Below are 19,294 nucleotides of genomic sequence, written 5' to 3'. Positions count from 1 at the left end.
CTATTTTCTGTTGCTTAGAATACTTGAAATTGGATAATTTATAAAGAAAATGAATTTATTTCTTACAGTTATGGAGGCTGTGAAGTCCAAGGTTGAGGGGTTGTATCTGGTGAGAGCCTTCTTGTTGGTAGGGAATTTCTGTGGCATTCCAAGATGGCACATGGCATCACATGGCAAGAGGGTTGAGGATGCTAATGTGCTAGCCCAGCTTTCCTTTTCACATAAAGAAACCAGTTCCCTTCTCATGATAACTCATTAATCTATTAACCTATTAATTGATAAATCCATTCATAGGGCATGACCCCATCACTTCTTAAGGGTTTGACCTCTTAATATTGTCACATTAGGTATTAAGTTTCAATATGAATTTTGGAGGGAACATTCAAACCATAGCACTGTCCAATAGAGTAGCAATTAGCCAGATGCTGCTATTGAGCCATGAAATGTGGCTAGTGGTACATGTTAATATCTTTGATACATTAGATTAAATAAAACATATCACTAAAATGTATTTCACTTGCATTTATTTTTAACGTGGCTACTATAAAATTTAAAATCATATATATAGCTCACATTGTATGTTTATTAAATAGCCCTGCTCTACAGCAATTATTCTCAGCTCTGAATATACAGTAGAATTACCCAAGGAGCTTAAAAACATACTAGTATCTACACTCACCTCCTATTAAATATATAAAATTGTTGATAATGAAGCCCTGGACTGGATAATTTTAAAACACTTCCTAGATGATTTTAATGTGCTACCAGGTTTCAGAATCACTGATCCAATGTAGTTCTTAATTTTGGGGGACCTGGAATCTTTCAGCAATTGGATATGGGAAATCCTCCCCCAGAAAAGTGCATATTTGCACAAGATTTGCATAGAATTTCAAGGTATTTCTAACAAACCCCTATTCCAAGGCTTTTATATAACTCACTTTAAGTCAATTGGGTTTCACAAAATTTGTTATTTATGTCCTTAGTTATACACCTTTATTATCACAGTTCATTTCCAAGTAGGAATGCTAGGGCTAGGGTGAGCTGCCCATCTTGATGCTGCTAGAGATTATGTTTTTTATTTACTTAGCATGTATGATGAGAACTTATCCTCCTTAATTCTCCCTATTTCCCTAATAATTATCTGCTGTGTTTTAATATTTATAGCTCTCTTTAAAAATGAATATACATCCTCTGATATATTTTTCCTCTTTTGAATTTTATATATTAACTATTCTAATACTCTTCAAAGATTTGAATTGTTATTACTAATGGCACTGCCAAAAAATCTTGCCTCCAGATAATCTAAACTGCAGGAAATGTCCTTGCAGAATGTTTCTCTAAAAATAACCTTAAAAATCTAATTATAAAACACATGGTCAAGCTAATTGAAAACTATTCATTAATTTATTCAACAACTAAGTACCTAGTATATATGTAAGCACTGCTCTAGGCACCAAGAAAGCAGAATTTAAAAACTCCCTATCCTCATGATTTCTAAATTCTAGTTTGGAGATATATTAAATAAGTTATAAGTTATTATATGATATATTGAGTGATGGTAAGATCTGTGGAAAACAATAATGGGGATAGAGAAGCCTCAAAAAAAAATCTTTGTGAGAAGAGACAATTGAGTGGATCTGAGGGAAATGAAAGAATGTTCCATGCAAATGTGGAGAGGAATTACACTTCTGGCAGAGGGAATTCAAATATCCTGAGGCAGAAGCATCCCTGACCTCTTAGAAGAGCTGGAAGCCAGTGTGATGAGAAAAGGTGAGAAAACGCGAGGGAGCCAGAGAGAGGGTAACAGTTTGGTGAGACTGAGTGAGCTGTTAATGAGATGGGAATCACTGGAGAGTTTCCAGGGCCAGAGTAACATATTATGATATATATTTTTCTAGGATTACTCTAGCTGGACGGGCACTGTTACAGTCAGAGGCCCCAGTTCACATGCTAATCCAAAATCTATGTATTTTAAATTTAAATGCTGTGTTTTGTACCTAAAATTCTAAGTTACAAATATATAGTGTCTTAGTCCATTTTCTGATGCCATAACAGAATCCCAGAGACTGGGTAATGTATTAATAATAGAAGTTTATTTGGCTCATAGTTCTGGATGTTTGGAAGTCCAAGAGGATGGCACTGGCATCTGCCAAGGGCCTTCATACTGCATCATGCCATGGCAGAAGGCAGAAGGCAGAAGGCAGAAGGGCAAGCAAATACGTGAGACAGAAAGAAGAAACCAGGCAGAACTCATCCTTTTATCAGAAGCCTAATCCCAAGATAACTAACCTGGTCCCACAATAATGGCATTAATCCATTCATGAGGTCAGACCCCTCATGATGTCATCACCTCTTAAAGGTACCACCTCTTTTTTTTTTTTTTTTTTTCTGTGATGGAGTTTCACTCTTGTTGCCCAGGCTGGCGTGCAATGGCACAATCTCAGCTCACTGCAACCTCTGCTTCCCAGGTTCAAGCGATTTTCCTGCCTCAGCTTCCCAGGGAGCTGGAATTACAGGTGCCTGCCACCATGCCCAGCTAATTTTTATGTTTTTAGTAGAGACAGGGTTTTGCCGTGTTGGCCAGGGTGGTCTCGAACACCTAACCTCAGGTGATCTGCCCGCCTCGGCCTCCCAAAGTGCAGGGATTACAGGCATGAGCAACCACGCCTGGCCAGTCCCATCCCTTAATACACCATAATGGCAATTAAATTTCAACATGAATTTTGGAGGGGACATTGAAACCCTAGCATAGAGAGTAAATGTTTTGAAGTTTTATCAATACAATAAGAATCTTTATAAACATATTTGATGGCATAGGGTTTTAAATGTCATATTTTCCCTCTTACACAAAAGCAAGTAGGTAAATATTCCAGATTCCTGACTACCATGGTTTCTTTGGCAATAGAATTTCCTCAAAAACTTAGTAGGATCTTGCAAACATACTGTCATCCGCTGGATTCATGACCAAAGCACCACTGTAGTGCAATGCAAAAGAGTGAGTCTTTCCAAGAAATTATGCTGGGTTCATTGGATATATCTATGGGAAAAAAATGAATCTTGACCTCTACCTCACACCACATACAGAAATTAATTTTACATGGGTTACAGATCCAAATACGAAGGAACAAACAATAAAGATTTTGAGGAAAACATAAGAAAATACCTTTTTGGCTTGGATTAGGCAAAGACTTCTTGAGCGGTACACCATAATTACTAATCACAGAAGAAAACAGTAATAAATTGGATTATAGTAAAATTAATATTTATCAAAAGATACCATTAACAGAGTGAAAAGACAAACCACAAAGTGTGGCAAGATACGTATATCTGACAAATGGTGCATATCTAGATATAAAGAACTCTTATAGTTTATGAGAAAAACACAGATGACTCAAAAAGGCAAAAATTTTGAACAGATTCTTCCCAAATGATGATATCCAAATGGCCAATGAACATATACATATACATACATATGCAACTCTGTGAACCAGTATTTCAACTCCTAAGAATACATCCAATAAAATGCACATATATGGTGTATTGCTTCTGGCTTCTATAGGAAAAACACCATAGATTAATTGATGCAAACAACAGAGATTAATTTCTCACAGTTCTAGTGGGTAGGAAGTCTGAAATCAAGGTGCTCTCATGGTTGGATTATGGTGAGGGCTCATTTCCTGGTTTGCAGATGGCCATCTTCTAACTGTATCCTTGCATGGCAGAGATCATCTTTCCTGTCTCTTCTCATAAGAGCACTAAATCCATCCATCAGGGTTCCATGCTCATGATCTAATTACCTGCAAAGATCCCACTTGCAAATACTATTATGTTGGGACTTAGACTTCAACACTGAATTATTGGAGGGCACAAACATTCAGTCTTAGCATATGGTCATCAAATTAGAATTCTAGAACATATCATTTATAATTTTCAAGAGCAAGGAATTATTAAATGTATATGAACAGTAGGATAAACAAATCAATTTGGTTTATTCTTGCAATGGAATTCTATACAACCACGAAAATAGAGAAACCACAACTACATGCACTATGCTTAATAACATGGACAAATCTCTCAATCGGTTAAGCAACTACACCAGACACAAATTACATAATGACAGATTCAGTTCACTTAAACTACACAAAACGGAAAAACATTTTATTGGAAGTAGAGACTGAGACTTGACAAGAAGGGGGATTTCTGGAAGTTCTTAATGCTCTGTTTCAAAATTCCACTACTGGTTACACAAGTGTATTCACTTTATAAAAATCAATCAAGCTGTATACTTAATAATAAGTACATTTTCCTTGTATGCATTACTCTTCAATAAATTTTTTTTAAATTCTAAATGATAATGGTGCCTCTTATCATTGAGAAATATTAATGGACTTTGTTGCTCAAAGTCTTGAAATCATGTAAGACTTGGAAGTTGAAAGTTAAGCCACAGCTACCACCTTTCTTTTGGCTTTATATTCTGGCAGGAAAGACCATGGAAATCTCTTGTGTTTTTGACAGCAGTCTTCTACTGACTTTTCTTCAGCTTCTTGCTTGGTGAGAACAGTGGCAGCAATGATAGCTGAGGGGGTAAGGGTTCTTGTTTTCAGCTTCCTGATTCCAGAATCGCTGCTCCAGAGATGCATTCTGAAACCCATTCCACAGGTGGTTTCAAGTGCAGAAGTGTCAGTGTTGAAGAGTTCTGCGTTGATCTGGTGATCATTCCTGGAGGACCAGTCTAAAGCCTGTTTCTTCAGACGCATGGGTGACATGGGCCCCAATGATCCTGAATCCCAGTACTCAAGTCCTTGTGTATCATTCTCCTCTCGAGTGTGGACGGGACCTAGTGACTGCCTTGCAATGGGCAGAAAAGTATAGGTATCACTTCTGAGATTAACTTACAAAAAAAGGTGACGTTTATCTTTCTTGTGCCTTTCTGACTCTTTTTTCCTTGTGGTCCTGGCTCTGGATGTAAACAAAGTGCTATGTTGTGAGTAACCCTATGAAGAGGTCTGTGTGGCAAGGAACTGACATTCGGTTTGCAGACAGTGAAAAATGAGGTTGCCACTATCATGCTGAGTGATCTTGGAAGTGGGTCTTCTGAAACCTAACAACAGTCACTTGTGTCTTAGGAAACAAATCCTCCCCTTCAGCTTTGAGATTATCACAGTGCAGACTGACATATTAATTGTGACTTTGTGGAAGACCCTGAGACAGAGGACTCAGCTAACTTGATTGGCTTCCTGACCCACAAAAACTATGAGATAATAAATACTGGTTTTGTTAAGCCTCTGAGTTTTGGGCTAATTTGTTATGCAGTTATGTGTAACTAGTACAATAACGTTCAAAAATTTTGTGAGCAGCTAATTTTCCAAATTAAATTTATTCAGCTTAAAATGCCTAGGGTAGTGTCTGTTTCATCAATAAAGTGTAACTTTTATACTCCCCACTGCGCCCTTTACATATTATCTTGCTCCCTGAAATTTCCTTTCCCCTATTCCCCTTGGCAGACCACCTATTACTGGCAACTCAAGGTCAATCTACAATGTCAGTCCCTAACAGGATGCTCTCCAGTCTGATTTATCACTCTGAATATATCTATCAGATATCTACCTATCTCAATTAAAAGGCAGTATCCATTAATTGTGTATTTCTGCCATATAATAAAATAAGTATTTCTTGAGGATCACAAGGGAGAACATTTCCTAGTTATTTTTGCATGCCAGTACCTAGCCAAAACCTAGAGAGCAGAATGTATTTCTAAAGTGTGATGAGTGAAGGGAAATAAAGAATAAAAGAGGGAAGAAGCAAAGAATGGAAAAAGAACAAATAACTATAAAACCAGTCATTTTTCAAATACAATATGGTAACTACAACATGATGCCCCAAAATCTGAACGAATTCTTCAGTGTCTCATTATGTAGCAGAAAATATATTTCAGGCTAAATGTTGCAGAATGGGATAAAATGAAAGGGGTCAGGGCCGGAATAAGATGTACCTAGGTTTGCTAAGGGAAATGCTTGGATCTATAGGTGATGGAAGTAGCCTAGAAAGGCAGGTTGTATGTTGTCCAATAAATATTTTGACAGGAAGACTGGTACTATCTGCTAATGGTTGACATCAGACAGATTCAGAAAAACATAGTAGAAGTTGTCTAAAGGTGGCAGGAAAAGTCAGGCATTGACGAGCAGCTCACATTCAGGCAGATGGCAGTTGTCCACATCAAGACGATGTATCAGTAACTAACAAGGCCTAAGGCATAAGGCCAGGTTCTGGACAAGGATCCCATTAGAGGCATGGGGAAGCAAAAAGTTAACCTGTGGAATGCACACTGTAGTTCTTAAGAGATTTGAATACCAATTTTAGAAAAACAGACATAGACTTTAATTCAAAAATGAAACAATGGTCCTCTGAATATTTAATTCGTGATCTTTGAATGTTGTCTTCCTAAGGCTAGGCTTAGTTTGGATAGAGACTAAGATGGCTTCTACTGGGTGTAGAGAAATATGCAAAATCTATGCATCACATAGACCTTGGAAATGATAGATATGTGTATCTGAATAGGTAAATATTTCTGGATCTATGTTTATGATGAATCAGACACCATTAAAGAAATACATTTTAACTATTTACTTTAGCATTGAGATAAATGCCTTATAATGGTAAGCCCTGAAAATTTTACATTTTGAATTACAAGTATTACTAGAGAATACATTTCAGATTAATCTATAAAGCATAAAAATGCAAAATTACACATTTCGTACAACGGTACACAAAATACACTATCTTAGTCAAGTTTTAACTATAACTTTAAAGATATATTTATAATATAGCTCTAGCAGTACAATTTATATAAAATTCATACTTTCATTCTCTGATCAAAAAATTTATCTATTTAAGTCTTAACCTTGATTAAAAATTTAAATGGCTAAGTATAGGGCATTTGTTTTTAAATATTCATCATATTTTAAGATATTTGACTAGGTAGAACTCTAACATGGATTCTAATGTGTTACTACTTTCCTTTCCTTTTCATTCAGTATCATTCCCCTCCCCATTTTATAGCCTTCTGACCAAGTATAACTGATTGGGCCAGAGCTGCCAATTCTCTAAAATGGACACAACTACCATTTATCTAAAATGTGATGATCCACTGGACTTTCTCAAAAGTACCTAAGAATATGCATGTAATTATTGTACTGCATTTCTTTATTAAAACTTAGAAAGTAATTTTTCCCTCAAAAGTTTAAATCAAAGGTATATGCAAATATATTATAATTTGTTAAAATAAAGACAAAGATATGATAGTATAGAAAAATTAATTTCAAGTTGAGATCTTAAAGAACTCTCATAAGAGATCTTGTCCTTCTTATTGAAATGCAGGATAATTTCTCTTTTCTCTGTACTTGTGAGGTAGATAAAGTAGGTTTTGTCTTTTATGGTTATCACCTATCTTTAAATGAAGGAACTTTCTGCCAGAATTTTCATGTTTTTAAGTTTCACAGACTTTGCCACCAAAGCCTGCTTGTTAAAAGGCTGCTGAAAGACTGACTATCAGATATTAAAATACTTAATTAAACTGAGATTGACCTCAGTCATTTCATCAATCTAAAATCAAATAGAGAATGTGGCAGGTTAATTCTGTAGCTTATCTACAGCAATGCGCCTACGAAACAAAACAATGATAATAACAAGCTCATAGAATCTGAGATGATGTAAAATTTTTATGAAATTTTCTATCTGATATGAGTACAGGGAGGGGAAAAGAAAACAACTTTAGACAAGTCAGATGATAAAAATCCTTACTGTGCATTGAATTTTCTTGCAGTTTATGGTCAATAGTGCAATTATAAAGATATCATCACTGTTGAAATCAACACAGAAAAACGGAATGGTTACCTATTTCTCTAAGTATATGATATTCTCCCTGTTTTCAAAAAGAAACATGAGTCACAAAGGCATCATGATGGCTGTTAGGTCTTTTGTGTATTGGGTTATGATTTATTCATCTGCATATGTCCCTAGTGCCTTTTTGTATTTAATATATATACGAAAAGCCTACTTTTGATAGAGGTTTTGGTCACCATTCTCTTTCTGGAATCTTATGACAGACTGTGAATCTTTAATCAGTTTGATCCACATTATCAACAAGAAATACAGTCACTTGTCTTTTTTAAGTTTGCTTGTCCAAATGGGCAAATCTAGCATCTCCCTTTTGAGGGCTTCTGCTCTCCTTAATTCCTCCTGAGAATCTCTAGGCATACACTCAGTCCAAAGGGATCACGTTTTGTCCAGATGATTATAATGTTCAGTGCGCTACTGACTTTAGTTACATCACTGTCATATCGTATATCTTTTAAAAACTGGCTGTACTTAGCATCACTACAATGATACCTTGTTATATAGATCCCTCCATGCTATAATGTCACTTCACCTTTGAGCTAAAATGGTACAGCTCTTTTAGTTCATGCTTGCGTAATCAGCATAACTACCATAGCTAGGTTGCGGGGTTCCAAGGCCTTTGAGTATCAGCAAATGTCTTCACCCAGTAAATTTTAAGCTCAATTCTATTTCCCTCACAGTAAGCACTTCTTTGTGATACTTGGGCTCATTTCTTTCTCAGTCAGAACCATTCTAATCTTTCAGAGCTTCTAATACTGTTAAAACTCAAATGGAATAAGTTTGGGATCCTCTCCTCCCAGGAAAGTCCTTGTCTCTTATACAAATTTGCCTTTTCTCCAAAGAGAACAACTGCATGCCAAGTCTAGAGGTATTATAAGACATCACCTCTGGTATGTATAGAATTTTACCCTTCCTCCATGGAGAGAATGTCCACAGCTTTACAATTTCACAACTAGGGGGCACTACTCCTGCATTTCTTTCTCTAAAACAGAAATTCCAAATTATTACGATACATAGAAACTCATTATTTTTTAGACCTCTTCTTAGACCTTTTTGAGATTAGTCAGGCAAGTTTTGACAATTTCATTTTTAGTATTAACCACGGCAGAAGAGTAGGATGAGGTGTAGTGTCTAAAATACTCCTCAGCCTAGAAAGTTCTCTGGGAACTTCAGAGGATCCTTAAAAAATCTGGACTGTTAAGTCCCAGAGCGTGCTCCATCCCAGCCTGGCCCTGTTCTTTGGGTAAAAGACTAAGATAAGTGGGAACAGACTAAGGAAGAGAGTATCTGAGGTCACTCTGGAAACTCAAAATTCTTCGGTTTAGTTAAAAAAACAAAAAACAAAAACTGGAGCGAGCTTTTCCATAGTATAATTCACCTTCTAATGTGCCTTTGAGCCTATTCATTTAACTTGGCCTCTATGGACTAAAATAGGTCATAGGACATCTCACAAATTTTTATGAAGGCATTTTGTAGGCTGGCATAGGTACCGAGAGAAAAAGAAACTTAAAAGTAATCAATGAGACAAATATTATATATTCATTTTATATATATATATATATATATACACATGCACAAATACACACACATACAATTTCACAATTAACTCATCTTTACCTTGTACAAGGTGGACTTGATTGTCCAGGACACCCAGAGGTCCTGTTGCCCCCTGGTGGTCACTGAATTATCACAGATCTTGATACCTAAAAATCCTCTGGGTGAAGAGCTTAAAAATTACAACATGAGAAACCATGGAAGCATGTAGAAGTAATTTGAATAACTTAAGCCAGTTCATCCTATCAGTCCTGGTGATTTATGGCAAAATGAACTGGAAGTAATGGAAGAAAAGAGCCTCCCCATGCAAAATCAAGTTTGAAAAAAAAAATCCACTAAGAGCACCAAACATGTGCTACTTGATTTCAGGTATAAAGTGCTACATTTTCCCAGCTACATTTTGTTATTTTAATATTACTTAAAAAAAGAGTAATTTGACTGAACACTTTTTAATATTTTAAGTGATTAGAAAATTTCAGTGGTACCTTAGCAATAATATTCAAGTGGACTCATAATTTAGATATAAATTATTTTTTTATTTGTTAAACTGTCTCAAATTAACTTGGAAATTGTACTTAAAGAATTATAATTGTAATCTTCTGAACTTTAGTTGTTTATCTGACCTCACAAAAGTGTGTGAAATTTTACAAAAGCACAAAATAAATTTTTGACTTATGATTTGATTTCTGACCTCTGACTTCCTATACTTTCAGCTAAATCTGAGCTTAGAAAAATTCGTGAATTAATACATTTTTAATAAGTTTAGGTTATGCACATTTTTTACATTAGACTGCAACTATTTTATATACACTACATAAATCATGTTAATGTAAATATGTAAATGATTTTCCTACACAGTGGAAAGATTGTTTATATTTTGACTGAAATCACAGAACCCAGTTTTCTGTAATATCTGTTAACTGAGACATAATGCTTCTTTTCTGCTTATAATCAATTTCTTCTGCACAGTACCTTTTCTAATTCAGTTTAAATTACCCTTTTTCTGTGATGAACTTGCATTTTCACATTTGCCAGCTGTGAATGCATTTTGATGGTAAGTACAAAAGTAGTGGGTTCAGAAACAGCCCTTTGATTTCATTGTTGTTGTTAACTATTTAGTTTGACAGTCTTGGATTTGTAACATACTGAAATCTCCAATTGTTCCTTTGCCCTCGAATGGCCTGAATACTAGACACACACAGCATAACCTTTTCTTTCATTTGAAAATTCATAGAACTTATTTCCTGAAGTCATTATAATTTACTCCTATTTCTCTCTTAAAATCAGAGAATATTTCCCAGAGCTAAACAGTGAGGTAAATATTAGTATTGTAACAAGTTAAAACAAAATAGCACGTGTACCCTCATTTGGAATGTGTCTTGAATTTGGATATTTCCCTACATGTACAGTCATGTGATTATTGGTAATTATACAAATAAAATAATACAAAGTGCATTAAAATTGGGTATATCTCCTTTGTATCTGAAGAGAGGTGTTTTTCATCTTTCCACTATACATTTATTATAGATGTTTCAACAGAGTGGAGATAAAACTGAAATATTAAGGAATTAGTCTCTGTTTCCATTTACTTAAAATTCACTAAATATATGTGGACGACGCTATCAACTTAATTGTACAATGAATGCATAAAAATGTAAAACTAGTTTTCAGAATTATTGCTTTGGCGCACAAGTGTTGGTCTCATACACTATTTGGTATTGCTCAGGAAGACAAGTTCCTTTTGAATTCACTTTATATACAAACACATCACATTATTAAAAATAATTGATTAGAAATAATATGCTTAAATCATAAAATGAAGCTAAAATAAACTGCAATGGTGTGAGGAAGTTCACCATTATGTTATTTTAAAATGAGAAAGTTTTATATACTGATAATTTTTATGTCAGTGGCTTCATGTACAAATAGGTCTATATGCTTTATCATTAGTCAAATACAGTCGAGTGTAAATTTATATATTAATCATATACTGTATGCTGAACACTGTCTTCTTGACTGTCATTTATTTTTATTTAAATGCTCCGAATTCTTTGTCAATATATCTAGATACTACAAAAGAAAGAAGAGAAGTTTGAAAAACCTAAAAATGAGTATCATTGTGCAGCTATGCAGGGAGAACTGTCAGCAGCCTGGCACATGTGCATTTAATGTGAAGCTTCTTGTCTCTAAAAATAAGAGTAAAGTTACATATGCCCCTGTGTCTGACAGAGAGAAGGGACACAAAAAGAGGACTCACTATACCACCTACACTCATCAGAGGAGTGAAGGATGTTACTTCTTTGGTTTCCTGGTTTTAATGGAAAAGTATTTGTATTCCCATCACCGAGTATTAGTCATTCAATAGATGAAAGGAATATTTTAAACTTTAAAGGCCACTTTGGTGTCACTTTAAGAAGTGGGGATGAGACCCTGGGGAAAGTGTTGAAACCCTGGAGAATTCATTTTAACTATTAGAAGTGATTTAATATTTGTAAGTTTGTAGTTCTGTGAGTTCTAAAGACTAAGTGCAGGGATTTATGTTTTTAACTCTTATGTTTTAGTTTATAAGTTTCATCCTTAAATCATCTATTTGTGTAAATAAAGCTTCATCTCCTCTATAACAAGTGTGTTCTCCCCATATTTCTTTTTTGTCTCTTTCTAAGGTTAATCTGTTACGCATTTACATTTTCTATGCATCCTTTAAGGGACACTGAAGATGCTTTTTGATACACTTTCTAAAATATTAAATAGGCATAATGGCTAGGAATATGTAACATTTAAGAAATGTTTGAGAAACCACAGAATCAAAGAGGTTTAAAGAATAAATTTCATATCTCTCTTCCATGTTATTAGGCAAATTAAAAACTACAGGAGACAATTTAACATAAAATATAAATAAATATCTGGGGGCTGTCATCTTTGAGAACTCCCTACTATAAACAGCAGAAACAACTCAATTTACTTTATATTTCCAGATAGAAAGGTTGGAAAAAGTTTGGAGCCTTATGTGAGATCAAACTTTGTATCTATCGTTAATAAAAGGAAATCATAAATGACTGAGAAATATTTTTAAAGGAAGAAATATAGGACAAAAAAAGAAATTCAACTTAAACATTTGATCAAGTTACTCTGTGTGACCTTTGAAATTGAAGATTTGGCAATTAAAATTTTAAAGTTCTTCCTCATATTACCTACCTCTTGAATACAAAGTGTCCAAAACTGCCTAATGGAAAACAGATTTCTCTACGCAGCCTTCCTTGCTGTTCGGGTTGAATGAATTCAGCTGGAGATATTGGTTATGATTTTTTTTATTCTTAGTTTCTCTTCGAAACATAAGCATTGAATAATTCCTGAAAATGGTAAATACTTGCGAAGAGAAAGGTCTTGCTTTACGAATTTAATACGTAGTGGCATTCTTTAAAATTAAGTGTAATTTATGCAGCAAAATGGAAAACTATTAAAGTGGAGGCAATCCAAGGAAAACCTTAGAAAATGATAAACGCGTAAAAAAACGATACGCAACCATCAGAAGGTTCTCTCCTAATGTCTCACTTCCCTCAACAAACTATGGTGAAAAGACAGGGCGGAGGTGAAGGGGCGCTTAAAACAAAAGACTTCCTTTCCCACTCCCTTTTCCTCTGTTTCTTTTGCCAGAGCTTGTTGCAAACTCTTGGAAACATTGTTTAAACATAATACACTTGGTTACTTTATTCTTTCAGGGATTGTGGTGGGTGGTACCTAAAACTGACTGCTCTTGGAGTAACAGAAAAAAAGAAGTAGAAACTTTTCAAAAAAGCAAAAAACAAAGTTACCCTGCCCGCGGAGGTTCTAACAACAAAAAAGTAAAACACTTTACTTAAAGGCACAGCTCATTTCACTGTCCGGGCTCCGTGCTTGGTAGCGGAGAGAAGGCTTGCTTCGCCTCTGGTTTCTAAAAGATCGCGCGGAGTACAGCTATAGAAAAGAGTGTAAGTTGGGAGCGTTATTCTCAGATTTACTCTGCTCCGCGAAAGCTGCGGTTGCTAAAAGCAGAGCGTCCAAAGCAGCACACACCTCGGCTGCCATCCTCTTTCTCCTCTGAACATCCAGCGCGAGCTCAGAACCTGGAGGGAATCCTGGACCAGCAACCTGACTCCGCTCGGCACCGATTGGTTCCTGCCTCGGACCCCGCCCCCGAGGCCGGGGCGGCCATTTCGCCGGGACCCGCCCCTTGGCCCTGGGAATCGCCTCCTGGCAGGCCGGCTGTGTCTGCCACTCAGCCCGAGTGGCGGAGGCTCTCGGCTCGGAGCCCCGCCCTCTCCCCCCTAATTGATATTATTGGAGTGTGGAGCAAGCGGCCGGTCTGCAGTCGGAGACTTGCAGGCAGCAAACACGGTGCGAGCGAACAGGAGTGGGGGGGGAAATTAAAAAAAGCTAAACGTGGAGCAGCCGATCGGGGACCGAGAAGGGGAATCGATGCAAGGAGCACAATAAAACAAAAGCTACTTCGGAACAAACAGCATTTAAAAATCCACGACTCAAGATAACTGAAACCTAAAATAAAACCTGCTCATGCACCATGGTTTTTCAAACTCGGTACCCTTCATGGATTATTTTATGCTACATCTGGCTGCTCCGCTTTGCACACACAGGGGAGGCGCAGGCTGCGAAGGAAGGTAAGGTGATGGGAAAGCAAAGTTTGTTCTGACTTATTTATTTAGATATCTACCTGCACAAGCCAGCTCGTCCGCGGCGCTGCCGGCCGCGCCTCCGGCGCCGGGCGACCCTCCCCCGCCGGCTCCCCGCCCCCTCACCGCTCGGGCCGCTCCCGGCGGACCAGCGAGCGCGAGCCAGGGCTGTTCCGAGCTACAGCCCTGTGCCCGGAGCCGTCCACCCGACGGGTGCGGAATTTCTGGCGCGGGCAGTCTGGAGGGCGTGAGCAGCAACGGGGGTGGGGTGGGGTTGGAGGAACTGCTGGCGAGCTTATTTCTTAGTACCTCAGGCGGGTCACATCTTTCTCTAGCTCCGTCTTCCTTCTCTCCTCATTCGCCTTCTGTGGGAGCTGCGGCCAGAGTTGGGTTGGAGACTGGGAAACGCAGCCCCTACCGTCTCCGCCAGCCCGCCGGCGAGTAGCGGGAGCCCGGAGCCTTCCCAGAGGGACCGAGACTTCGGTGAGCTCGGAAAGCTCGGGTTACTAATGAAGTGCTCACTGCGTCGGAGGCGGCGGCGCGGTCCTGCGGTTGGCGCTCGGCAGCCAGCGCGGAACAATAACGCCGCGGAGGTGAAGCGCAGCGTGCGGCGCGCGACCCGCGGGCCGGAGATGTCTCCATTTAGCGCGCGCTGCGCGTCGGGCCCAGCGGTAGTGGGGGCAGCGGCAGCCCAGCGGGCTTGGTCGGGCCGTGGAGGCAGGGGGCGGGCTGGAGCTGTGCAATTTGTAAGGAGATGCCGCCTGGGCGACTCAAAGTCCCCAATTATTTGCCCCATAGTGCCGCAATTGAGGAATCCGAGTGGCCAGTCCTTGCCAAAGACCTGAACCCTGAGGGTTGGTTCTGGTAGGAGAGGGCAGGTTTTATTTGGCAAGCTGTTACAGATACGCCTGTATATGGTTATGTTTTCCTTCTTTGAACCTTTGACAGAAGGTAAAATACCTTTCGGTGCCTGTAGTTGGAGCTGGGGAAAAATAAACCCTGTCAATGGAAGTCTCTTGCTTTTGAGCAGTGTCACAATCCCACCCCCAACCCCCCTCATCCCCTCGCCCCCTGGTCTTTCAGGCTGTGTATGTAAGTTTCATTTTTGATCTGTTAAAAGCAGAAGAGAAATAATTACTTATTCCTGATGTGTAGAGGGAGAGGAATCTCTTATGAAATTTAGGTCATGGTGGTTATCGGGCGGGGTGTTGAGGGGACTTACATATAGGTCCTTGATTCATCTATTTCTGAAAACTTAGTGGACCTTTTCTTTATTCTCATCGTGCACTCCTCTTAGTTCACTCAAGTTCCCCTCCAGCCCGGCGCCACATTCTAGTCCTTCTTTCAGCCTGACCTTCTGACCCCACTTTCCACATCTGCAACCTGTATAGATGCTGAACCCATTCAGAGAACCCCGTGCCTCCAAGCTGGCGGTTACGCGTTTGCAGATGGACGGACATCTGCTAGAAACGCACACTCATCCCCCTCCAAAACCACATTTCTACTCCCCTGAAGTTAGCGATCAGAAACCTTCAGCCCTGGCATCCTGTGATTCCTCTGGAATAGCGGACCAGAGGAAAAGTTTGCACCGCCGCGGCGAAACCCCGCGCGCGAACACACGCAGACTCGGGCTGGAGTTTGGTCTATAAATAACTGCATCACTAGGGGGAGAGGTTCCTGCAGCCAGAATGTCTAGTTCGCTTTGCTCTTCTGGGTGCAAGCTACGTGAAGAGGATTCTGATTCTAGGAGCCTGAATTCTTTAGATGCAGAAGTGTGATGTATAAAAGGCGCGGGGGCGGTGGGAGGGAGGGTGGTGATCTGTGGCTGGCGGGCGGCGAGTGCGCCCGGCTTCTAGGCGGCGACGCTTCTAGGGCGAGGCGGCGACCAAGAGCTGGCATTCTAGGAGTTCACAAGCCCCGAGGCGGGCCGCAGTACCCAAGGGCTAGCGCTGGGAACCGCTTGGAGCAGGTGCCGGGCCTACTGGGGCATTTGGGGGTGGCTAGAGGAAGATAAGAAACCCCCTTCCATCACTTTCCTTGTGCACGTTCTCTCGGGTAGGTTAGTTATCATCGCTACAGGGAGCGCGTGTCAGAGTCTGACGCTTGGAGGCAAAGTGCAGCTGCCACTTTTTCTCTCCGTAAATGCCGCCGCCGCCGCCGCCTCTTCCTCAGAGGAGATGCTTCCCGAAAGCCACTCTCCTCTTCCCGACTCCTTCTCGAGCGAGGGCGCCACCGGCTCCCTGGAGTGCCCGGGTCTGGCAGAGGCGTAATGGATGCTTGGCGCGGCTGGCGCGCCCGTCTGGCAGCCCCCGCCCCGCCCCTCCGACGGCCCCGCCCCAGTCCCGGGACGCCAGCCTTTGCCCGCGCGGTCGTTGCCTGGGTCGGCCAGGGCGCGCCCCCAATCTAGCCCCTCTCCCATCACCTGTTGGCCCTCACAGCGGGGCGCGGAGCCCTGAAGTCCCAAGCCTGGCCCCCAGCGTCCGGGTGAGCCGAGGGACTGCGCCTCCGCGGGCGCAAAGGGAGGTTGGCACTCTGCTCCGAGCGGGAAGGGAAACGCGCTCTCTTGAGGGTTTAACCAGAGAGCGGATCGAGCAGAAGAGAGGCGCAGGGATCACTTGAGAGCGGCTTCTGATTAAACGTTCTCGGGCCGGGTTCTGTTTTAATTTGTTAGTTTGTTTCTCTCTTAACTTGGCCGTCACTGCTCTCTGCTTAGGTCCCTTGCTTCCACCCCCAGGCTGAGCTGAGGGGTCGCAGAATGGCAATAAACAGTAATCTCGCAATGTTTATTTCACTCTCAGAAATGACCCAAGAAAGTCATCTGCATTTAAAATCCTGTTATATATATACAGTACACAAGAAAAATAAAATAAAAATAAAGAAAGCATCTCAAAGAGTAGAGTACCTGGCCACCCACCTTGTTTCCTTGTGCTTCATCTCTGTTGTTGAGGATAAAAATAAACTTTAAAAATTACTTTTTATATAAATTCGCTAGTCCAACGATTTATCGATGTTACAAGTTGAAATACAAATTGGCATTTTGAAAGTGTTGTGGGTGTTTCTCATTTGAAAGGGAGTCAAATGTTTCTGATCAAGATTTTTTTTTCCTGTCAGTCTCCCTGGGAGTCTTAAGTGTAAAACACTAAACAAAGAAACAACAACAACAAAAAGAAACAAAAATCCTAGGGTCTCTATATCTATTTTCATTTACAATGAGTAATCTTGACTAGTGTGAAGGAATTAAACACATAATCAACTGTTCCTTTAAACACATAATCAATTGTTCCTTTGTTTTCTTATCATAACAGATTTTTCTTGTCTTTCAAATACATATTTTATCCCTAGTGATTGAATTGTATAATTATTAAAAGTATTTTAAGTCAAAATTTTAACATTTTGCTGAGGCTGATGTTAAGCCTATTGACATACTTAAAATATATTCACTATTATTTCTGGACAAATTGATGCATTTGTCAAAATGGTATAGAGTCAGATAAATATTTTTAAAGTGCAAAAACTCATGTAACTCTGAAACCAGTTTGACCAAAAGAGTGAGTGCTTTAGAAGAGTAATTGTCCAAAAAAGAAATAAAATATATCAAATAGAAATATTGTGTGTATTAATATATAACATTCTAATGCATTCTCATATTGATAGTATCAGGAGCATTTATAACACTTTATATACATATTAAATTAATCGCATTATGCTTTTTGATAGCATAAAAGTGAAATACAAGTGATTAGAAGTCAGAGTTGATACCATTTTGAGAATTATCTATCACTTTGAAAATTTAGAAATTAAAAAAAAATGCTGAAAAAACTGATGGTTGACTAACCGGAATAAAAATCTTGCAAATAATAGGCAATTTGGTTTTCTGATAATGTTGCTTAACATAGTTTTTAACATTTCTGTATTCATTTTAGCTTAAGAAACGACACTATATGTGAAAAGATTTTTTAAGAGATAAACTCCAATTCTCAAAAGACAATAGAAAATACTGCTGGCAGAATGTTACGAATTAATGACTGGATCAAGAGTAATATAGGAATTGTACCTTATTATGTTCATGTTATTATATTTGACAAATTTGAACAGCTCAATGGTTTACAAAACTATAATATATAATTACTGTAGAATTAATGTATCACATATAAAATTTCTACCCTCATTCTAATATTGCATTTTAAGATTTATTTTAATATTGTAATTAAAGAATACCAAATATAATATTGGTGTCTTAATATCTTTTTTCTGTAAGGAAGTGGAATATACATGTATCAGGAGGGTGTTCATTTCACCATTCATTTACATAAATGACTACAGATCTTAAGTACTATAATGATAGTTATATAAAAAGATTCACCTTAAAAATGTCTACCTGTGTGCTTAAGTGTTTCATGTAACATCTGGAAATACAACTTTCTTTTTCAGTACTACTGCTGGATTCTAAAGCACAACAAACAGAGTTGGAGTGGATTTCCTCTCCACCCAATGGGGTAAGTTTTTTTCATCATAAAATATCACTGTTTTTTAAAATAAGAAACAAAATGTTTCCCTTCCCTCCAGGGTAATTATTCACACTCTTCATGTATAAACTGTTTAATTCCAAATATCTTGTCCAATATTATGTTGCATTTATAATAAGACATTGAGTTCTCTGATTAGAGAAGGTATACTTAGAACTTGGGGAAATGGAAAAAAAACAAACCTCATAGCCATAGTCTTTTGAGTTCTTATTGTGTGGAATCATACCTCAGGGTCCAAGCTATAAATGCTAACTAATTACAGGGAACATTCCTTTCACAAACTCACTTAAACCTCTTTAGTTGCTTTATATTTCTACTATAATCACCATGTCGGTGGTGTATAATTCTTTAAATCAATATGTAATCAATCTGTTTTCCTATTTTTAAAAGTTTCAGCATCATTCAAAATGTACTTTAAAATATAAGTAAAAATGTACTATGTTCAACATTTTGGTATACAATTTACTATAAAATATTATATAAATTCTCCAAATTCATATTATCTGCTATCTGCTGTTATTAATCAGAAATGATGGCAAAGCCTGCACATATTACAATAAAAATCTGCAATAGATATGAGTGAAAATTGTCCAATAGTAACCTACCAAAATATTAGTAAATCTTTAAAAATACTAACCATTATTTTTCATA

The 19,294-nt window shown here is 38.5% G+C and overlaps 1 protein-coding gene across 6 annotated transcripts in view; it reads left to right on the top strand.

Moving 5' to 3' along the window:
• The first annotated feature begins 13,607 nt into the window (after positions 1 to 13,607).
• The window catches only part of EPHA7 (EPH receptor A7), a 177,197-nt gene continuing 171,510 nt past the window's right edge, over positions 13,608 to 19,294 (top strand). For 2 of the 6 annotated variants that reach the window (XM_054492465.2, XM_054492463.2), the window contains exons 1-2: positions 13,754 to 14,105; positions 18,549 to 18,613. In XM_054492465.2, coding sequence (XP_054348440.2) covers positions 14,009 to 14,105; positions 18,549 to 18,613 — 162 coding nt within the window. In that variant the 5' untranslated portion in view covers positions 13,754 to 14,008. Of the gene's footprint in view, positions 14,106 to 14,523; positions 14,601 to 18,548; positions 18,614 to 19,294 lie in introns of those variants that run through there. The other 4 variants (XM_054492462.2, XM_054492466.2, XM_054492464.2 and 1 more) reach the window with 4 other exon arrangements.

The sequence above is a fragment of the Pongo pygmaeus genome, chromosome 5, assembly GCF_028885625.2.
Source record: "Pongo pygmaeus isolate AG05252 chromosome 5, NHGRI_mPonPyg2-v2.0_pri, whole genome shotgun sequence".
NCBI lineage: Eukaryota > Metazoa > Chordata > Mammalia > Primates > Hominidae > Pongo > Pongo pygmaeus.
The sequence above is the reverse complement of the archived record's forward strand: the minus strand, read 5'-3'. Positions and strand labels throughout refer to the sequence as shown.